The sequence below is a fragment of the Halichoerus grypus genome, chromosome 10 (genome assembly GCF_964656455.1).
Source record: "Halichoerus grypus chromosome 10, mHalGry1.hap1.1, whole genome shotgun sequence".
Lineage (NCBI taxonomy): Eukaryota > Metazoa > Chordata > Mammalia > Carnivora > Phocidae > Halichoerus > Halichoerus grypus.
In genome coordinates this window covers 64,551,556-64,574,046 of record NC_135721.1, presented here as the reverse complement: position 1 = coordinate 64,574,046, position 22,491 = coordinate 64,551,556, and the positions used below count along the sequence as shown (strand labels likewise).

The window sequence follows — 22,491 nt, the reverse complement described above, 5'->3', positions numbered from 1 at the left end:
GTAGCCATAACAATGTGTGTATCTAGATTTTTCATGCTTCGTTGACTTCCATACGCATATGTTTCTGCGGCTCATTGTTACTGCACTCTGTTCTCTCCCCCATCCCTGTTCCTGTTACCCCCATATCTCCTGCTCTGTTTAGCTGGCTCCACCTAGGACAATATTTTTTTCAAACAATTTTGCTCACATATGCCCACAATAATTATGAATTTTTAAAAATAATGTACAACCTTCCACACTTTAAGTTGACATCTAAAATTTTTCAGTGTAAGGTTAAATGATTGTGAAGAATATAATATCTAGTGCTTTGTAAATACATCATTCATTTAAGGGGATCAATTGGAACTGAAATGTCATAGATATTTGATTCCCACCATCACCAATTTAAAAAATACCTGAACTCATATGTCTATGCTACTTTTCCCATAGAATTTTATACTAATGTACTATTTTTATGCTTGAAAGGCTTTTATTGATCACCCTATCATACATTTTGCAAGGAAAGAAATGTATATAAGTGCAATTTAAATTTAATTCCCTGTGATCCTGAGTCTCTAACTTGTGTTATCTAGTATGGTATCCACTTAAAGCCACTGGGCATGTGAAATATGGCTAGTCTGAATTCAGATGTGTTGTAGGTGTAAATGCACACTGGATTTCGAAGACTTAGCATGAAAAAAAGAATGTAATATATCTCATTAAAATGTTTTATGTTGAGGGGTGCCTGGGTGGCTGAGTCGGTTAAGTGTCAGACTTTTGATCTCAACTTAGGTCTTGTTCTCAGGGCTGTGAATTCAAGCCCCATGTTGGGCTCCATGCTGGGCATAGAGCCTACTTAAAAAATGTTTTATATTGATTACATAATATTTTAGACATAATGGGTTAAATGTTCTTAAAATAAATTTCATCTGTTTCTTTTTATCTTTTTTAATGTAGAAAATTTTCACTTTACCTACATGGTTTGCATAATATTTCTATTGGACATTGCTGCTCTAAGTGTTCATTCTTTTTTGGATTGAATTTTTGTTACAACTATTAGTACAAAGCTTATCAGACCAACATAAATATAGCACAAATTCTAATAAGTACTTACTAAATATAAACAATTTTATTGGAAAAAAATTTTAATAAGATTTTTTTTCAGTGAGTTCAGATATATGTACACATATATTATTGCTAGAATGTGATAGAGTTTAGTATTGATTCTATTCCCATTTATCATTTTTTAATAGTTACAAGCACTGAGAAAGCTTACTCACATAAATAAGTAGATGAGAAAGGAAGCAATTTTACCATAGCAACCTTACTCAGTTCTTTAAGCTCCTCTTGCAACACAGATAGGTATATCTTGCAATTTTGATACATCACATGAAAATATAGTTTAATGATCTATCACCTGACAATTCAATGAAATCACACTTCAATTTTATTAAAAGCAAAGAATTGGAAGTCACTTGACTTACAAAAGAACTTCATATCTAGTTATTGGAATTGTTCACTTTCAGCATCCACACCTGAGTTTGTTTTGGTGTTCCTGGAAGGTTCCATGCTCCAGGGTAATAGACCATAATAAGATTCTATGTGGACAAACGGAATGGCTTTCCAATGTGAGAGGAAGGTGGTAGAGAAAGGGGAGGTGGGAAGGGAAAACCTGCACCTCCTCACAAGTGTGTTCTCAAACTGGTCACTTTGAAGAAAACACATACAGTAGCTGAGGATCTAGAAACAAATTCTGTTAAACTTATCAGTGCAGATTTGCCCTTTAGAGAGACTCACATGCCCTCAGAGATCCTCGTACCCTGTTGAAGATTACTGTCCCGAGCAACCATGGAGATACCTGTGGTTCTACTTGTGCATGTCCGCAGCAACATGGTAGCTTTGCCTTCTGATCTCTCCTGCTCTGTCGACTCACTGTCCATTCAGCTACTGTGCATTTCTTGGACCTGTGCTTCAGTTACAGAGGCTACGACTGTAGAAATAATCTGTTCTACACGCAAGCTGGAGAAGTGGTCTATCACATTGCTGCAGTTGCCGTGGTGTACAACAGACAGCAGCACTCCCAGAGGCTGTACCTGGGGCACGATGATGACATTCTCAGCCTGACCATCCATCCAGTGAAGGACTACGTGGCCACTGGGCAGGTATAGATCTCTCCTCTGAGATGGGGGCCTCGCCAAAGAGAGGGAGAGGATTTACTTATGAGCCCAGCTTATATACTGGTTCAAGAAATACTTGATAGAAACAAACATGAGGCATGAAGCTGAAGATTCAGTGAATGCTGGGTCATGTCGTGATGGTGGGAGCCTCATCCACTATATTATAGCACTGTGGGAAGCCTCTGAGGGATTTCAGCTTGACATGATATCTACAAACAGGATTAGCTAAAACTAAATTAAGTTCCATGAATGCAGTCTTAATATATTTTCCTCATCACTGTGTACCCAGTACTTATTATATCCTCGGTAATCAGTGTTTATTGAATGAGCCATCTTTTAATACTAGCATAACATCTAGTGAATAGTTATTTTTGTAAAACTTAAAGCCATGAATTTTGACTAATTCATCATTTTATATTTTAACCTTTAAAAAACAAAATTCTATCAGAACCATTTTGGAATGCCTAAACTTTGGATTGAACCTATAATTGGAAAGCTACTCAAAACAGAGCCCTATATTCAGTCATTTTGTGCATGGAAAGGAGAGAGATAAAGTCAACTTCATAAACAAAAAATCCGTTAAACTCAGATTTATTATCTTGTGGCAAAGTAGTAATGTTAGTAGTATTTTCAGTTTTGTACTCTTTCAATGTATAGACTGCATTTTTGTTCAGTTTTATCATGGGCTTTTAACTGCAGGTAAGACTTAAACTGATTCTCAACATGTAAGTGGCAAACTCAAGGAAAAACACGTGGTATGAGGGTCAGCAATTAACAGGAAACAAGTGTTTCTGAGACCTGACATACAGGTGGTAGAGAAGTCTTTGCACAGAGTTCATAGCCTCGTGTTCATGAGATCAGTGGTGAAAGTGAGGGCATGAAAGGAGTCAGTCCCCAGAAATGTGCATTTTGGGGGAAGAAAGTCCATAGCTTTTATAATTTGTGAAAGGATTACAGTCCTTCAAAAGCAAAGTGCCATTAACTGACATACTGGTTTGCTACCAACTGCATATTAGACCATCTCTTCTGAATTAGCTGACATGATCAAGTTTCTTACAAGTAATTGATGACTACTTTGCATTTTTACATTTCACTCTCCTCCCTCCCCCCTTTTTATTGTTCTGATAAACAGATGATGCTTGGTTCATGTGTATTTAATAACTTTCCTTTGAAAGAAGGAACAGGGATTGGTTCTTTGCGTAAACCCCTGAGGAGATACCACATTCTATCCTGTAATTGCTGAGAGACAAACCGGTAACAAATCAGTACACCAGCAGCCACTCCAGGGGTAACTGGGCCTCCATACACCAGTGTAGGAGTGAGCTGGATTCTGCTTCGTTATGTGCATGCTTTTATGTCACATTTCCCCTTTTATAGTCATTACACCCAACAGGGTTCTTTTTTCCATTACAGTCAAGTGAGGAAAACCACTTTACTATTAAAATTTTTTCTGTTGTTGGGAATTAGTGGGAGAGAAGTTGGTATCCCCTCAAGGAGAATCCACTTTAAGAACAAGTAAGCCATGAAACTGTCATTTCCCGGGGGAGAAGTAGGGCCAGGCCTTCTTGGGATGAGTGAAATAATTAAGGTGGGTAAAAGAACTCTGAGGACAGGGCCGTAACAACATACAGGTGACTTCCTTGACCAAGAAGTGGAATCGTACATGGAATTGAGAAGGCAGGAGAGAGAAATGTCGAACTAACCCAAAAAGCACAGTGGACATTTGATTTGGAGTTTTATAGTACCTTGCCTGGGAGCCATGTACCAGGTGAGGCTGGCCTGGCACCCGATTTGATGCCCCGAACGAGCCTGTTAGACTCTTTGTGCCTCTATTTTCTCACCTGGAAAATAACGGCATCAGACCAGATGATTTCTGAAAGTCTTCCTACTCTCCAAGTGTGTGGCTTTGGATTTCTGAGCAGCACTTGACTCAAAGGAGCTCTAAGAATGACTCTTAGGAATCATTCTTGTTAAAATTTATAAGTAGTTAATAACACTCATCCTGTTACTTAAGGTTGGAAGAGATGCTGCTATTCATGTGTGGGACACACAAACTCTAAAATGTTTGTCGCTATTGAAAGGACAACACCAGAGGGGAGTGTGTGCGCTCGATTTTTCAGGTAAGGCCCCCATTTTCCAGTGAAGTCATTGATGGTTCTGCATTTACTCAGGCCCAGGGTTTTTGGGTTTTGTTTTTGTTTTTACAACCTCCTATTTAGTCGAGTTCTGTTTGTAATGAGCTAAGCTCTTGGTATGTCAGCTACCCAGTCTCAGACCAGAAATTAGATATGTGAATACCTCACACAAAAAATGTGGCCTTTAGATTACATGTCCTTTCCTGGCCTTTCTCATTTCCTCTCTCCCAGGTCATTACCCAGAGCTCACACTGCGCTCTGCATTTGTTTGAGCTGTTGGAAATCCAGAGCAGCTGTTGCTGTGGAGTCTTAGTTGCAAATGTCTGGCAGTGACTCAGAACATCAATTTCATCTCTCCAAATAAGGGGGAGCACGGCACTTGCAATTTAAAATATAAAGAACTAGAGGGAAGGCTGCAAAGGGTCACTTTACAACACTTGTGTTTTGGAAATAAATTTCAAATTGAAAACAACAGAGCTGGATTTTCCATCCCCTTAATTTAAGATTTGAACACAGTACTATTAGAATACTAACTGATGAATGTGATTTCCTTTACAGTGAGACCGTTTCTTTAAGCTAGAATGGAGAATGAGGAGGGCCTGTCACCAAAGGTGTTTTTACCTGGAATTTTTAATCCCAATTGTAGAAGTTAGATAAGTAGAAAAAATTATAAATTTTCTACTGAAAATTGATTCTATAATTTCTTTTTTTCTAAATTCCATTCAGATGTTTAATATGTGCAGTGTGTATAATGTTCATCATTAAGTTCAATGACTCCACAACCGCATTCTCTTTCCTCTGTCCCCCTTTCTCTACTTTCCTCGCTCAAGCCTCAACTCCTTCTCATCTCTGCCATGGTAGTCATGCTGGACTCTGATTCCATTTCCACTTTCTGCAGTCCATCCTACGCAGTTCTGGAGTCTTCTGGAAATGCAGTTACACTGCTACCACATGGACTCCTCTTGGCTGGCTGACTCAGGGCTGAGCCTTTGGTTGGACATTCATGGCCTTCCATGATGCGGCCTCAACTTTCCTTTGCAGTGTTTCCACCCACCTACCCGTTCATGTTCCCTTATGTCTCTCTAGCCATAGAACCGAAATGCATGGCTCTCCTTCTTTTCACCTGTGTCCCTTTGCTCATGCTGCTGCCATGTGTCCGTTCAAGTCCTCCCATCCTTTAAGATCATGCTGCAAGTTTCCCGTACAACCTTCCAGGGAGAAATAACCTCCCCCTTGTTCTTCATCCCCTGGCCCACGGTTCATTGTTCTTGTGCTACCTGTTGGACTCCATGTGGTACAGTAGCTGTTTGTGCTAATGCCCTTCTCATACAATAACCTGCTCAGCCAGCAGAGCCCGTCTCTCTCCTCCCCACTGCGCATGTTGTAGTGCTGCAGACACAGAAGCGACTCCAAAACTGTGAAGGAATGAATGAGGTTTTGCCTCATTCACTTGTCTCACCCGTCACTATTACTACTAGAACCTCACATTGTAAACCGTGTTTGGGTGAAAATAATCTTGTTTATGTTTTGACCTGCAGTAACATGGGGCAGTGAGGGGGGATTTTTTTGTGACTCGCACATCCTCACATACTGTAAACTACTATACAAATCCAAATTGTTGGATCATTATTAGAGGTTATTTGATACTTTCTGTGGTTATTGAACTAGTAAAACTCCAGGCTAAAGAGTCCCTACTGCACACTGGCAGGCACGTGAGGTCGGGAAGGCATGAGTACCAAGGGATAGAGAACAGTTCGGCATGCCACCTGCCCGTGGGAAGCCTGGATAACACACCCAGTAACAGTGAATACAAAGTCCTAAACTTCCAGAAGTTTGATGAACCTACAGTTTTAAAATAGAGTGTTGTATGTCCTTGATAAAGCAGTAAAATCTGAAAGGAAACCATAATTTGAGTTCAAACATGGTTCTCTTCCAAAGATGTGAATGAATTTCCTCTGCTTTTTTTCATGACTCTTCTCCTCAATAGCTCAGCTGCCCTTTTTCTAAAATTAACTCTGCTAGCCAATACATATGTATGTACTTAATATAAAAATTATATTACTAAATATGCTCTAAAGAATAGAGACCATTAGCAAAAATAAATAAAATAAAACATAAATGTATTAAATTATAGAGAATCTAATATATTCATATTTTTGGCAACATTAAAAATTGACTCTATAACTCCAGCAGATAATTTGGCACCATGTAATAAAAGCTATAACTCAAAATGACAAGTATGTGGACTCTTTCATACATATTTCTATGTATCAAGTTAAGTGAAAGAAAAATAGAACTCAAAATAGCATCTATTCACTGATTTCCACTGGAAATGTATGTGTATTAATGTATAAGCAGAGTGGCAGGAAATTTAGAATAATATAAATAGAATTTAATAATCATTAGAATATTTTTTCTGTAGAATTAATTTCGTGGTTTTTAAATTAAGATACATCAAAAGATCTAATGCCTGTTACTTGCATACCTTTAGGGAAGGGATTAAAGGAATGTAGATCAACGACACTGAATAGAGATGAGTTAGTAGCAATGAGCTGGTCCCCAGTAACTTGACCTCTGCATTTCCGAGAAGTCCTCTCTCCTCTGGGCCTAATAGTTTTGCAGGAAGGAAAGGTGAAGAGATTAAGTGAATTTAGAAATCTTTCCCTCGTAAGGCAGCCCCTCACATCAATTGCCTGGGGAGAGAAACCAGATGCTTTAGAAAAAGGTTGAGAAGCTGATTCTGTCACTTCTTCTAATTCCCATCTTGGGCAAATAAATATTGAGATATGAAATATTCTCTGCATAAAAAGGATATTTCAGTTTCAACAATACATTCTTTATTGCCCTTAACAATGACTAGGGAGGAGCCATATTTGTTCAGCAAATGTGTTATTTTTTATTGTGGAAAATTACGTTTGTCTCAGAGTTCAAGTACAGTGATGATACATAAATGGCAGAAAGGAAGCTAGTTGATAGTTTTAGAAAGCACTACTGTTAAGGACCCTTCAGAAAGACCTTTGACTAGGATCTCTTCTGTTTGATCCTTCTTTGAATGTGTAACCCTTACATGAGACAAATTATGGTGGTTGGTTGATCTTTGTGATCTCTCTGGCACCTCCTGAAGGTGTGAGCAGAGGTCTCTTTGATTTAAGTTATATTGATAGTACTTTGTGTGATAATGATAAAACTGAAAGCCCTGTGTCATGTCCTAGACCAAGAATGGAGATCCAGAGAGTTTGGTGGTATGGCTGGGGTAAAAGTCAGACCGTGGCAGATCCTGAGCTAGAACCCAGGTCTCCTGGCCTCAGTGCAGTGAGAAGGCCACCAAGCCTGGGGTTTTGAGTGGCAAGAGCTATACCAGGAACTCTCCCCACTGAGTCCTCTTGCCTACTCCTGCCTCTGCCCTCCATCAGGGCCAGTGCAAACTTTGAGCATGAGAGTCATACCTGGAGCGCTCAGTGTCCCCCCTTTACCCAAAGGCAAGTGTCTCCAGTTGCCCCGCCCCCACTTGCCAGTATAAAGGTGGAATGGGCATAGTGGTACACAGAGGCTGCCACATGAACAGCCCCCAATAAAAAGAGAGCCCTGTCCTAGAACAGCCCTGAATCACACATTTATGTGAATAGGAACAGGAGCAACGATACCTTTCTTTTGAAGAGTGATAGAAAAGTGAGTAGCTTAAGTCTACATGCCAAGAGATATTACTTAGATATCCCCATTGAACCACATGCACAGGGCACCAACATTGGTCATTACCTAGCTGGTGGCACCATCTGTGTGCCTCAGGACCCTGTATCCATCCATCTCTTATAAGCCAGCTCATTTGGGGAGGTGTTGTGGAGACCTGATAGTACAGTACATTTGTCCCTTACTAGATAAAGAAATTGTCCTGGAAATACAGAGCAGGTAACAAATAAATGTGACAACTAGACAACAAACAGTCATATGTGGGGGTTTAGATTATTCTTGCCACTGTTACAAAGCAAAAAAAAGACGTTTTTAATGAAAAGCATTTCTTACAACATAACCCATAACTCTATGTAAACAAGAAGGAATGAGTTTACATTATCTCACTTAATTGAGCAACTCTCTGCTCTGTGAATTTGTTACCACTGGCTAGGGAAAATGGAGCCATCTTTGATTTTGTGCTTACAGGACAGAAGGTGCTTCCACATGAATAGAAAACCAGATTAGAAAGTTTCAGCCACATAAATTTTTTTTAGTTTAATATCCTACTCATATTTTTTAAAATCTTCATTGAATAATACTGATCTCCACAAGGACACCTCTAAGACTGACTGGATTTCACTATGTTCAGTTCTGAAAATCTATGCATTTTTTATGAGCCCTGAATGCAGGGACCAACTTGTAATTGAGTAGAAATTTTCTCTTTCCACTATGCCCTTTACTGTTGACATTAAGTGCCTTAGAATTATTTCTGGACTGTGTCACAAAATATCCATAATTAATACACACTGTGACTGGAAAGATTTAAAAAGACATTACCTTGACTCTAAAAATATGGCTGAAAATAAAAAAACTCCAGCTGGTCAAGGAACAATGGATTTTCAAAGCTAAATCCAAGTCTCTTTGGGAGACGGTGGAGGAGGGTGAAAACTAGGAGAAGATAAAAAGGTGTCCAATTATATTTCTGAACCATGTGGTATGCAGAAATAGCCTACACCTGCAGAATTTAAGAAAAGGTCACTATCCTAAAGAAGAGGTGTTACGGTTGTTGAGGTGCATCTGGATTTGGACTATTTCTTCATTTCTCCTCATAGTCGCGAATTGAGGTAGAAAGGAATGTAACTGTGAAGACAAGCTAATAGGGCCTTTCAGAAATGCTAATAAAAAGCCAAAAAAAATTAATTTACCCTGAGACCTTCTTCAAAAGACACAAAACTTGAACCGTCATTTTAAATGTGTAGATGCTTGCCTTCTAAGGACATGTTAATATAGCTACACAGGTTACAAAAGGAAACACAAAATGTAGATTTGATAAATGGGAAAAAAAGAGACACTGAAAGTGCCATGTTTTTGAAAGAAATAATAATTAAAACAATTAAAATTTGTAGAGCTAGATAACATAGCACATTGTCTTTCCCTTCATACTACCCATACACACATTCTTTTTTGTTTGTTTGTTTTTTTAAGATTTATTTGTTTCAGAGGGAGAGTGTGCGAGCAGGGGAAGGGCAGAGGGAGAGGAGAGAAGCAGACTCCCCGCTGAGCAGGGAGCCCACTGCTGGGCTCGATCCTAGAATCCTAGAATCCCCGAGATCATGACCTGAGCCTAAACCAAGAGTTGGAGACTTAACTGACTGAGCCACCCAGGCGCCCCCATACACACATTCTGTCTTTATCTTTACCTCTTCATTGTCGCCAGTATCCTCAGTGTTCACTGGAAACTAGCTTAGTGGGAGGATCACAGAGGAAATGTGATATGATTACCATAAGCCTTACCAGAGCTTATAATATAAAAAAGCGGAATCTCCAATAAATAAATAAATAAAATCACCAAAATACAGAGACATACTACTACAGAAACAGAACCAGGCCATCCCAAGAGGTACAGAAAGAGTCGTGTTGGTAATGAATAGGAAGCCCTTATCATCACTTCCCTCTCCCAAACGTTTAGAAAGAGACCGTGCACAATTTAAAGCCTGGTCATGGTTAAGCATAAGGACTTAGAAGTGATTCAGAAGACACATTTGTTTATCGTAATCACTTGATGATAATTTAACACTTTTGGAAAGCATGAATGTCTCATCTGATACTGAGCCTAATAGCTTGAAGGGGTTCATGTACCTTTCAAAGCCTTATCTCATACTTAGTAGTAGTCCAGGATTGAGGAGAATTTGTTTGTTAAGCCAGGCTCTTCCTTTCTCTGACTCTGCTCCTGCCTTTGGAGAAGGAAGCTTGGTAGCTTGGGGGACAGTCTGGCACAAGGAACGGTACTCACAGGTTGGGCATTGGTTGGCATCTGGGGAGGGTTGCCAGATTTAGCAAATCGAAATACAGGAAGCCAAATAAATTTGTAGTACAAGTATGCTTCATGCAATGCAAGTGTAAATACTTAATTTAAATAATGCATGGGACCTACTTATACTAAAATTATTCATTCCTTATCTGAAATTCCAGTTTAACTAGGCTTCCTTTATTTTACCTGGCCACTCTGACATCTACCCCAGACCTGCCTTTGAAAATACCAGTTAAGATCCTGAGTGGACTGGGGAGAAACAGTTTATCAGATACTTGTGTTTCTTTGCCCTCGTGTTGTGGGTCCTCTGTCGTCCCAGAAGACACCTGCTAAACTGGTAGATAGTGAACCTGGCCACCCATCTCCCAGTCAGCACGGAGCTAAGGTGGAATCGCTGAGCCTAGACACTCCTCCTGTGAATCTGGCTTGTGAGGAGGAAGCAAGGGAAAGATTTGCTAACTGTATGGCCTCTTTGGTCTTGAAGGGAAAAAGCATATTAACTATTTTTGATTTTTAATTTAATTACAGAGACAATGTATTTTAAGTTTTTTTTTTTTAAAACAACCCAGTGTCTACATTATAGTAGTCATTGATGATATTATAAATAATATTTAATACTAGGGGAAAATGTTCACCATAGAACAAAAGAAAAAAGATTAGATAATAGTATGTTCATTATCATCCTGGTTTTGTTTTTTAAAAGCACATTTATGTGGAGAAACTGACAGGATATACACCAAAGGTAGGCCTAAAAATTGGGATGAGTTTTAAATTTCCTCTATCTATATTTTCTAAATGTCCTATAATCATAGTACATTTGAAATAAGGAAACTAAGAGATTAAGATTTTTAATTATAATATCTTTTGAAAGAATTTTTGAAATTAAATTTAGTTTCTATAATGCTCTTATCTTGGAGGTTTAAATAGAACCCGGTTTTTTAAAGCTGAAAATAGACTGAGTCACAAAGTCACATGGCTCTTTGAGTAAATGTCATGAGATTTGTTTGTCATAAAATAGACAAGGTTTTTGTGATGTACCTGGGAGGCTTCCCCCAGCTCCATGTCTCAGACTGGAGTGTTAGGTCAGTGATTTAATTAATCAACCAGTTATGATGCATTAGGAAGGTCAACTATTACTAGTTATGTGTTTCATTTAGTGTGGTCCCGCTAGTATATGATACTTCTAATGTATTGTAGCCTAAATAATATTCTTAAGACCCATTTCATATTTGTCTTTACAGTATATGAAATGTTTTGGTTTTTCATTGAAGAAATGAGTCATTTGCCATTTGTGTTGTTTTCATACAGCTGATGGAAAATGTCTGGTGTCGGTTGGTTTAGACGATTTTCACAGTATTGTGTTTTGGGACTGGAAAAAGGGAGAAAAAATAGCCACCACAAGGTAAGGCGGTGCTGAGGTCATGCAGCATCCTGCTGATTCTCTCGCTTCAGTAAAGGTCAATAGTTTTCATTTTCTGGTGAGATTTCATCTTCAAACTCAGATGGAATTCACATGGAAAGCTTAACACCTAAGTGAAAACATACTGCAATATTTCACGGTGACAAACCTGACTTAGAGCAGTTAATGTTTGTTTCAGGGAACTGGAAAATTCTGAAATCCTTTCCAGAGAGTTACTCATCACTTCGCTTTTAGTAATATACACATTGTCTTTATCAAAGCTTTCTCTAGCAGTAGAAAAGCAGCTTTTCTCAGACTTGGGCCTCGCCCCTTGTTTTTCGACTGTCTTGCATCTGGTAGAGGAGTGTCAATGTCACTCGAGTCAGAAGTACCATTTGTCATGAGGCTGTGTCATGCTGGGAAGGAGGCTCCATCGTGTGCATCTGCCACTCGCTTTCAAAGCAGGCAAATTGTTTCCCTAATCTCCCCATCTTATAAATAGACTTTCCAAGACTGACTGCTGTTTATAGACCACCTGTCCTCCCTTACCCCAGCCTCCCTCCCTGCTGAATCAGCCTGAGGTCTGAGCACTACTTTCTACTCCTACTTACACTGGGCTTAGCTGTTTGCCCGGCCATGGTCAGAGGTCAACATAGTTGGCAGCCCAGGCCCAGTGATATAGTTTGCTGCTCAAGACAGGTTATCAGCTTACCTCTCCACTCCACTGGTTCTTCTCTACATGAACCAACATCCTTTCTGTCTCGAGGTATAAAGTCATTTTTAAGTTAACGGCTTTGAACCCCAATATTCACTTTGTAAATTAATATTTCCCTTCACAGTACTAAATAGGAAAAAAGTTATTTTGGCAATTTGATTTGATAAATGAAGATCTATAAATTGCTGGGGACTCAGAGCAGGAGCAGATGGAGCCCTGAGGACTCCAGCTGACCATCTTAGGAGAAAAACAGAAGATTTTCTGATAAGTGCTATTGAGATGAAATTCTTGGCAGCAAATAACAGCTCATAAATCTGCCTGCCCAAGTGGGCTTTCTTGGCCTCTCTTTCTAGTATTCCACACTGTTTTATCATTCCCTACTAGTACTCAGATTCAGTTCCTCTTTAGAACTCTGCTTTCCCTTTAGCTAATATGCTGAATTTTAGTTTAATATTTCTGATAACATACCAACTGCAACGTAGACTACTTCAGGCAAAGCTCATGTCTGCATTTCAAAAGCAACAGAAAAGCAATTTTCCTGCTAGAAAACCCTCTGCAACCTTCTGTGGCTCACCTGTTGTATGCCAGAAACATTCATAGAAACAGAAGAAATAAATATTTATTAAAATTTTAAAGGTATATATTTTATATGCTGGGTAGTGTTACTTCTATTTAATTAACACAAAGCAACTTAACACCATTATGTTAGTAATACACTTTATTTTTGGAATTGCTCCCAAGCCTTATGTCACATTCCCAAAACAGGACACCTGCAAAATTGCCCTCCAAGAATATTTTTGCAATTGTAATATTAACCAGTGCTCTTTCCAAGAAGGAATGTCAAGGGTTGCTAAAGTTCTTTGAAGACTACTAGGTTTTAAAATAATAAATAGGTAAATATTTACATAAATACCTGTTTATATAATAATATTTATATAATAATATAAATATAAATATACAAATAAAAACTCTATGGCCTTCAGTTACATACTTAGGCAGATAGAAACCTTAAAAACTGGGGCATAGGGGCACCTGGCATGCTCAGTCAGTAGAGCATATGACTCTGGATCACGGGGTTGTGAATTTGAGCCCCACACTGGGTGTAGAGATTACTTAAAAAAAAAAAAAAAAACTGGGACATGAAAGAAGTGACAAAGAAAAACAGGCGATACTTTACTGATGATACCTTACTGGCTTCAAGGAGTCTTCACAACTCCTGAGAGGGCTTGATTTACTCTCAGGATGGCCGACTCAGTGACACCCCTCACTTTGTACTGCGTCTCAGTCGTGCCAGTGGTGGGCACGAGCCAGTCTTGCCCGTGAACCCGCTTCTGGCAGCCTACACTGCTCTGGCCGGATGGTGTTCTACAAAACCCCTACCCCCAAGATGGGAGAGATGCCTGTGGAGGGACGGGCAAGGCAGGAGCCACGATGGGGTCACCAGCTGATGCCCAGGGCTAAGGGGCGCCACCTGCATGACACTGCACCCTCAAAAGCCACCTGCTGTTGTGAAAATGCTTCACAGAAACTCCTTTGTTATCAGCTCAGAGAAATTAGGGATTGGCACATGGAGATCTTATTACAAGATCTCTGAGACTTAATCCAATCTCTGAACAGTTCTTCTGCCTCTTCGCTAATTTTCATGAAAGATTTCAATCACCTCCATTACAAATGAATTTATTCAGTCTTTTTTTTCCTTTTGAAGGTTGTTCAGATTTTAGTGTTATATACAAGTAACCCATTTAATAATCAAAGCCAATCTCTTATGGGCAGTAGTTAAATCGCCTAATATCAGTGTCAGTCAGAGAAGAATAAGGAGATAATCAGGTGCCTCTATGTCCCTTTATGTGCATTTCTAATGCACCAGTAACAGGACCATGGGGGACAGTGACTAATTATTCTTGACATGCTTCATCTCAGAAGTGTGAACAGTAGGCAAAAGGTACAGTAATCAAGGTGCCTAACAAGAATATTTGCAGTGTCAATGTGACATAATTGTGCCTCTGGAAAGCTCAGGGACAAAATGTAGGTGTGTAGCATGTATTTCCATGTGAGCTTTGTTGCTCTATTTATTATAGGCCCCCACCCTGACATGCATTTAGGGAATGTGATAAAGTCTCCTGCAGACCGAATTGGCACCTTTGTTTTCTCACTTTCCTTTTTAAAAATGAGTATCTCTTTTTTAAAATCACATTTATTACTCTTTTCTCTGTTTTCAAAATAATGCGTGATCATTATAGAAAAGTTAGAAAGCACAAAAAAAAAAACAAGAGGAAAATGAAAATCATCCATAATTCCACTACCCATGACATAGCCAACATTTTAGTGTTTGTTCTTTAGTATATATTGTTCTAGTATTCTTATCAATTTTTATTCATATGTGAGATTTTCCACATAATGGCTCTGCAACTGGCTTCTTTTTTTCACTCACCAGTATGTCCTCTCACTTTATTCTTATTATTACCTGGCTTATTCTGTATTATTATTCTATATTGTAAGCTATTTTATTTATTTTTTATGGGCAAATGTTTTCCTTTTTGATTTTCTTTCAAATTTTTATTTAGATTCTAGTTAGTTAACATACAGTGCAATATTGGTTTCAGGAGTAGAATTCAGTGGTTCATCACTTACGTACAACACCCAGCACTCATCACAACAAGTGTCCTCCTTAATGCCCATCACCCATCTAGCCCATTCCCCACCCACCTCCCTCCATCAACCCTCAGTTTGTTCCCTGTAGTTGAGTCTCTTATGGTTTGTTTCCCCCTCTCTCTCCTTTTCCCCCTTCCATATGTTCATCTGTTTTGTTTCTTAAATTCCACATATGAGTGAAATCATATGGTATTTGTCTTTCTCTGCCTTATTTCACTCAGAATAATATACTCTAGTTCCATCCACATTGTTGCAAATGGCAAGAGTTCATTCTTTTTGATGGCTGAGTAATATTCCACCATATATGTATATATTTATGTGTGTATGCATATATATATATACACACACACATAACACACCTTTATCCATTCATGAGTCGATGAACATTTGGGCTCTTTCTGTAGTTTGGCTATTGTTGGGAATGCTGCTATAAACATTGGGGTCATGTGTCCCTTCGAATCTGTATTTTTGTAGCCTTTGGGTAAATACCTAGTAATACAATTGCTGGATTATAGGGTAGTTCTATTTGTAGCTTTTCAAGGAATCTCCATACTGTTTTCTAGTGGCTGCACCAGTTTGCATTCCCACCAACAGTGCAAAAGGGTTCCCCTTTCTCCACATCCTCGCCAACACCTGTTGTTTCCTGTGTTGTTAATTTTAGCCATCCTGACAGGTGTGAGGTGGTAGCTCTTCATGGTTTTGATTTGTATTTCCCTGATGATGAGTGATGTTGAGCATTTTTTCATGTGTCTGTTAGCCATCTAGATGTCTTTGGAAAATGTCTTCATATTTTCTATCTATTTCCTAACTGGAATATTTGGTTTTTAGTTGTTGAGTTTGAGAAGTTCTTTACAGATTTTGGATACTAACCTTTTATTAGATATGTCATTTGCAAACGTCTTCTTCCATTCTGTAGGTGCCTTTTAGTTTTGTCGATTATTTCCTTTGCTGTGCAGAAGCTTTTTATTTTGATGAAATCCCAATAGTTCATTTTTGCTTTTGTTTCCCTTGCCTCAGGAGACATACCTAGTAAGAAGTTGCTACGGCCGAGGTCAAAGAGGTTGCTGCCTGTGTTCTCCTCCAGGATTTTGATGGTTTCTTGTCTCACATTTAGGTCTTTCATCCATTTTGAATTTATTTTTGTGTATATGGTGTAAGAAAGTGGTCCAGTTTCATTGTTCTGCATGTTGCTGCCCAGTTTCCCCAATACCTCATGTTGAAGAGACTGTCTTTTTTCCATTGGATATTCTTTCCTGCTTTGTTGAAGATTAGTTGAACATGGGGTACCTGGGAGGCTCAGTCGGTTAAGCATCTGACTCTTGATTTTGGCTCAGGTCATGATCTCAGGGTCGTGAGTTCGAGCTCCACGTCAGACGCTGCACCAAGTGTGGAGTCTGTTTGGGATTCTCTCTCTCCCTACCCTTCTGCCCCTCCCCTATGTTTGCACACATTCTCTCTCTTAAAAAAAAAAAAAAAAAAAGATTAATTGACCATATAGTTGTGGGTCCATTTCTGGGTTCTCTGTTCTGTTCTATTGATCTATGTGTCTATTTTTGTGCCAGTACCATATTGTTTTGATCACTGTAGCTTTGCAATATAGCTTGAGGTCTGGAATTGTGATGCCTCCAGGTTTCCTTTTCCTTTTCAGGGTTGCTTTGGCTATTCGGGATCTTTTGTGGTTCCATACAAATTTTAGGATTGTTTGCTCTAGCTCTGCAAAAAATGCCAGTGGTATTTTGATAAGGATTGCATTAAATGTGTAGATTGCTTTGGTAGTACAACATTTTAACAATGTTTGTTCTTCCAATCCATGAGCATGGAATGTTTTTCCATTTTTTATGTCTTTCTCAATTTCTTTCATCAGTGTTCTTTATTTTCAGAGTACAGATCATTCACTTCTTGGGTTAGGTTTATTCATAGGTATCTTACGGGTTTTGGTGTATTGTAAGCTATTTCAAATCCTTTTTGAAGATGGGGTAGAAATCAAACATTCCTTCACTCTTCCAAGCTGTGGGCTACCTCCACAAAAAAAGAGAACACAAATCACACACAGGACTGGGCCTCTAAGCAAATGAGGGGTTCTGAATAGAACATTTGGAAGCCAACTCATCTGTGTGCAGCTGCCCTGGACTTCTGGAAGAGGCACATTCCTTCCCTCTTCCCCTGTGCTTGCCAGTGGAGTTTACAATGTGGCCCTATGTAGTGAATTACTTATGACTCTGGCATGAGGAATCATCCTTTATTAGGGCAGCAGGACAGTCTTCTGCATTCTTACTTTCTGCTTAGGACCTGAAACTCTTTCCATTTTATTTTTCTTACTGACACAGTTGTAGGCAACTACTCTACAGATTCAACAAGTATCTAAGGGAAAGATAGCAGAAGTATCCATTAATGTCCTTAATGTAGGTTTTGACATTAACTGAACATTGATCTGCCATCATTCATCAGTTTAGAACTTTAGCCACAAGAGAAAACCCATTGGTGTTTTTATGACATCAAGAAATTAGATGAAAACTAAAAAGTGCTCTTGAAAAAAACCATTTTTCCAACTATCTAAATATTTGGCATTGGATAAACACAAAATAGTCCTTTTTTCTGTGTGGGAAATGTAATTTGTAATACCTGCTCTCAATTTTCTTGTCAGTTTTCTCTAGCATCTTCTCTCTAAAGTTTTTATTAATGATTTAGAATCCGTGGGGATTTTCCTCCAAGCAAGAAATCTTTGGACGCTTAATGTCTTTTATGGTTATCTGGTCTATTTCTCCTCTTCGTGTTAAGCACATTTTCTCTCCTTACATATCTAAACTTTTATCTCTCTGTCCTAATTGTTCCTGATAACTTCTAGTGATGTACCTTGGCCCTAATGTCCATGTGTCACTTTGGACTTTCAAAGAAATGAAGAGAAAATGTTCAAGTATCAGTTCCTCTCCTTTCCCTGCCTGTCAGTGTAGGGCCCATGTAATGGGCATGGAGATGCTCTGTCCTGTTCTTTTAACTTATTATGGAAAATTTCAAAGTAATACAGAAGTGGAGGAAATAGCATAGTGGACTCCTTTTCACCCAGCTGCATCATTCTACAGATGGTACAAATCTTCCTCCCCTCGTTTTTTTTCTTTTACTGACTTTTTTTGCTAGAATGTTTTAAAGAAAATTTAAGACAGCGTGTCTTTTGACCTGTATATATTTCATTTAGCATTTCTAACTTAAAAATTATATTTTTATTTTATTATTTAATTGAAGTATAGTTGATATACAATATTATGTTAGTTTAAGGTGTACAACATAGTGATTTGACATTTATATACATTTTGAAACGCTTACCATGATAAAAGTAATTATCTGTCACCATCCAAAGTTGTTAAAATATTGGCTGTATTCACTGCTGTACTTTTCATCCATAACTTATTTATTTCATAACTGTAAAGTTGTACTTCTTAATTCCCTTCAGTTATTTTGCCCATTCCCCAAACCCCATCCCCTGTGCAACCACCAATTTGTTCTCTGTATTTATGAATCTGTTTCTCTTTTGTTTCATTTGTTCATTTGTTTTGTTTTTTAGATTCCACCTGTCAGTGAACTCTTATGGCATTTGTCATTCTCTGTCTGGGCTATTTCACTTAGCATAATACTCTCTAGGTCCATCTGTGTTGTTGCAAATGGCATGATTTCATTCTTTTTAATGGCTGAGTAATATTCTAGTGTGTGTGTGTGTGTGTGTGTGTGTATGTGTGTGTGTGTATACCACATCTTCCTTGTCCATTCATCTTTGGATGAACACTTGGGTTGCTTCCATATCTTGGCTATTTTAAGTAATGTTGAAATAAGCATAGGGGTGCATAGATCTTTTGGAATTGGTGTTTTTGTTTCCTTTGGGTAAATACCCAATCATGGAATTACTGGGTCCTATAATATTTCTATTTTTAATTTTTTGAGGAACCTCCATACTGTTTTCCACAGTGGCTGCACCAGTTTATATTCCCCCCAACAGTGCATGAGGGTTCCTTTTTCTCTACATCCTCGCCAACACTCGTTATTTCTTATATTTTTGATAGTAGCCATTCTGACTGGTGTCAGGTAATATCTCATTGTGGTTTTAATTTGCACTTTTCTGGTGATGAGTGATGTTGAGCATCTTTTCATGTGTTTGTTTGCCATTTATGTCTTTAGAAAAATGTCTATTCAGGTCCTCTACCCACTTTTTAATGGGATTTTTTTATGGTGTTGAGTTCTGTAAGTTCTTTATATATTTTGCATATTAGCCCCTTATCATATATATCCTTTGCCAATATTTTCTCCCATTCAGTAGGTGACCTTTTTTTTGTTGATGGTTTCCTTTGCTGTGAAAAATATTTTTATTTTAGTGTCCTGATATTTATTTTTGCTTTTGTTTCTCTTGCCTCAGGAGACATACCCTTAAATATGTTGTTGAGGTCAATGTCCAGGATATTGCTGCCCATGTTTTCTTTTATGACTTTTACAGTTTCAAGTCTTTAATCTATTTGCATTTATTTTTTTCAAGTCTTTAATCTATTTGCATTTATTTCTGTATATGGTATAAGAAGGTGGTCTTGTGTCATTCTTTTGCATGTAGCTCCCCAGTTTCCTCAGCACCCTTTGTTGAAAAGGCTGTCTTTTACCCATTATAAATTCTTGCCTCCTTTTTTGTAAATTAATTGACCACATAGGCATGGATTTATTTCTTGGCTCCCTATACTGTTCCATTGATTTATATGTCTGTTTTTGTGCCAGTACCATACTGTTTTGAGTACTATAACTTTGTAGTGTATCTTGAAATCTGGGATTGTGATAACATCCTGCTTTGTTCTTTTTCAAGATTTCTTTGGCTATTCAAGGTCTTTTGTGGTTCCATGTAAATTCTAGTTCTGTGAAAAATGCTATTGGTATTTTGATAGGGATTGCTCTCAATCTTTAGAGTGCTTTGGGTACTACGGACATTTTAATAATATTAATTATTCTAACCCATGAGCATAGCATATCTTTTCATTTGTTTGTGTCATCTTCAGTTTCTTTCATCAATGTCTTACAGGTTTTAGAGTATAAGACTTTAACCTCCTTGGTTAAGTTTAATTGTAGGTAACTTATTCTTTTTGGTACAATTATAAATGGGATTGCTTTTCTTAATTTCTCTTTTTGCTACTTTGTTATTGGTGTATAGAAATGCAACAGATTTTTGTGTACTAATTTTATATCCTGCAACTTTACTGAACTCATTTATTAGTTCTAAGTAAGGCCATATATGAAAAACCCACAGCTAACATCATACTGAATGGTGAAAAACTGAAAGCTTTTCCTCTAAGATCAGGAACAAGACAAGGATGTACACTCTTACCACTTTTATTCAACATAGTACTGGAAGTCCTAGCTGCAGCAATCAGACAAGAAAAAAAGAAATAAAAGGCATCCAGATTGGTAAGGAAAAAGTAAAACTGTCACTATTTGCATATGACATGATCTGATATGTAGAAAACCCTAAAGACTCCACCAAAGGTTCCTCCATGTCTTCTCATGGCTCGATAGCTCATTTCTGTTTATCACTGAATGGTACTCTATTGTCTGGATATACCACTTTTTTTTTTTTTTTTTTTTTTACTTACCTGCTGAAGGACATCTTGATTGCTTCTAAGTTTTGCCAATTAGAATTAAAGCTGCTGTAAACATCTATGTGCAGGTTTTTGTGTTAAATTTATACCTTGGTTTTTGTTGTTGTTTATAAAATCATCTGCAAATAGAAATAGTTTCACCTCTTCCATTCCAGCTTTTATGCCTTTAATTTTTAAAATCTTACCTATTTGCACTTGTTAATATGTTCAATACAAGGTTAAATGGCAATGGTAATAATCTTGTTCCTGACTCCACTGGGAATGACATTAAGTAAGAATCTGACTTTTGAGTTCACACACACAAACACATCATGAATAAGCTACTGTTTCAGCAGTTTCTGTTTCTAAAGGATAATGGCCCACAACATCTGGAGAGCCAGCCCGTGTATAGTTGTTCTTGAATGAATCTGGGTTTTTCAATGAGGGTGCCTTGGATTAATAGATGACATCCTTTCTCTTCCCATGGATGTGAGCTAGAGGCTTCAATTTCTAGCAAATACATTTCTAGCTGAAATTCTCTTTAACCTGAAGTTATGCCTTCCACAGGAAAGAATATTACATTTGAAGCTTCATATTAATATGACAGCAGTGTCTTCCCCTTTTTCCTATATAAGACCTCTATATCCTGAGAACTGCAATCTTATGATAGTGGCATTAATTTTATCTTATGGAGACATTCTGATCCATTATAAGTATTTTATTAATTTGTTTAGAGCATAAGTGAGTAGACTTTGGTAGCAATATGAGGGTTAGAAGAGAGGGCTCCAACATGCAAAGAAAAGTCAAAGCTCATGATTTTAATATAGACCTTATGTGTATTTTAAATTACTTTCTAATTTACTTGTCCTGTTAGATGTATTTAATGAAAGTTAGACCAAATGTATGCTTTTAATAAAACTCTGTATCAAAGCTTCATGACAACTAGATTTTTTTTTCTATTTGTCTCTTACAGAGGGCATAAAGATAAGATATTTGTGGTTAAGTGTAACCCACACCATGTTGACAAACTGGTTACAGTTGGGATGAAGCATATCAAATTCTGGCAACAAGCAGGTATTGTTGTTTGGGTTTATTGTTTATGTGGTTGAAAGCTTTAAAAAAAAAATCTATCTGAAAAAAAGCCCACCACCATTACCTAGCCAGTCTCTGCAATTTAAAATTAAAATGTTCCTGGAAGACATGCTCTTCCAAATTCACTTTGGGCTGCTTAATGTCCAAGCTGTAAAACTCGGAACACTCTATATGATGCTATGCATGTTTGTCAATATCTAGAAAGCTTTGGGAAATGTTCTGTAAAAACAATTATTTTTATATTTAATCATCTGTTCGGAAAGCTGTAATTATGTTGGACCACTGAACAGGAAATAAAATAATCACTTTGGTTGAGTGGATAACATTTTCAGTATTTTGAGGGTTCTTTTATTACTTTATCACTGAATTTAAACATGAATTAAACCCCAACACTATACACAACAGGTGATCCAAATAAATTTTTGTGCATTATAATATCGATAATAAGGATGAGTGAATAAGCATATCAAAACATGCAAGGACATCCTATTCTTCTCACTAATAAACCAGACCTGTTACTGGGATTGTGAATTCTTAGTATTGGCTTAGGTACCATGCACACGTAATCTTGCACTGGACAAAATGTAAACGCGCAACTGTTCCAGTGCTTTCTGCTTTTAAAGAAAAGATAGTGGCACCCAACATGTCTGGAGAGCCAGTCTATGCATAGCTTTCTGGACTAGGTCTGGGTTTGTCAGTGCTTGTCAGGAAGTACAGGGAAATGTGAACATCTCAAGGACAAATCTGATGTACCTTTTCCTA

The 22,491-nt window shown here is 37.9% G+C and overlaps 1 protein-coding gene across 4 annotated transcripts in view; it reads left to right on the top strand.

Moving 5' to 3' along the window:
* The window catches only part of EML6 (EMAP like 6), a 260,832-nt gene that overhangs the window by 167,240 nt on the left and 71,101 nt on the right, over nt 1–22,491 (top strand). For all 4 annotated transcript variants that reach the window (XR_013441823.1, XR_004923257.2, XM_078056549.1 and 1 more), the window contains exons 14-17: nt 1,955–2,141; nt 4,171–4,276; nt 11,580–11,673; nt 21,611–21,711. Coding sequence is in view for 2 of the 4 variants with exons in the window: in XM_078056549.1 (XP_077912675.1) it covers nt 1,955–2,141; nt 4,171–4,276; nt 11,580–11,673; nt 21,611–21,711 (488 nt within the window). In the remaining 2 variants the exon portion in view is untranslated. The remainder of the gene's footprint in view (nt 1–1,954; nt 2,142–4,170; nt 4,277–11,579; nt 11,674–21,610; nt 21,712–22,491) is intronic.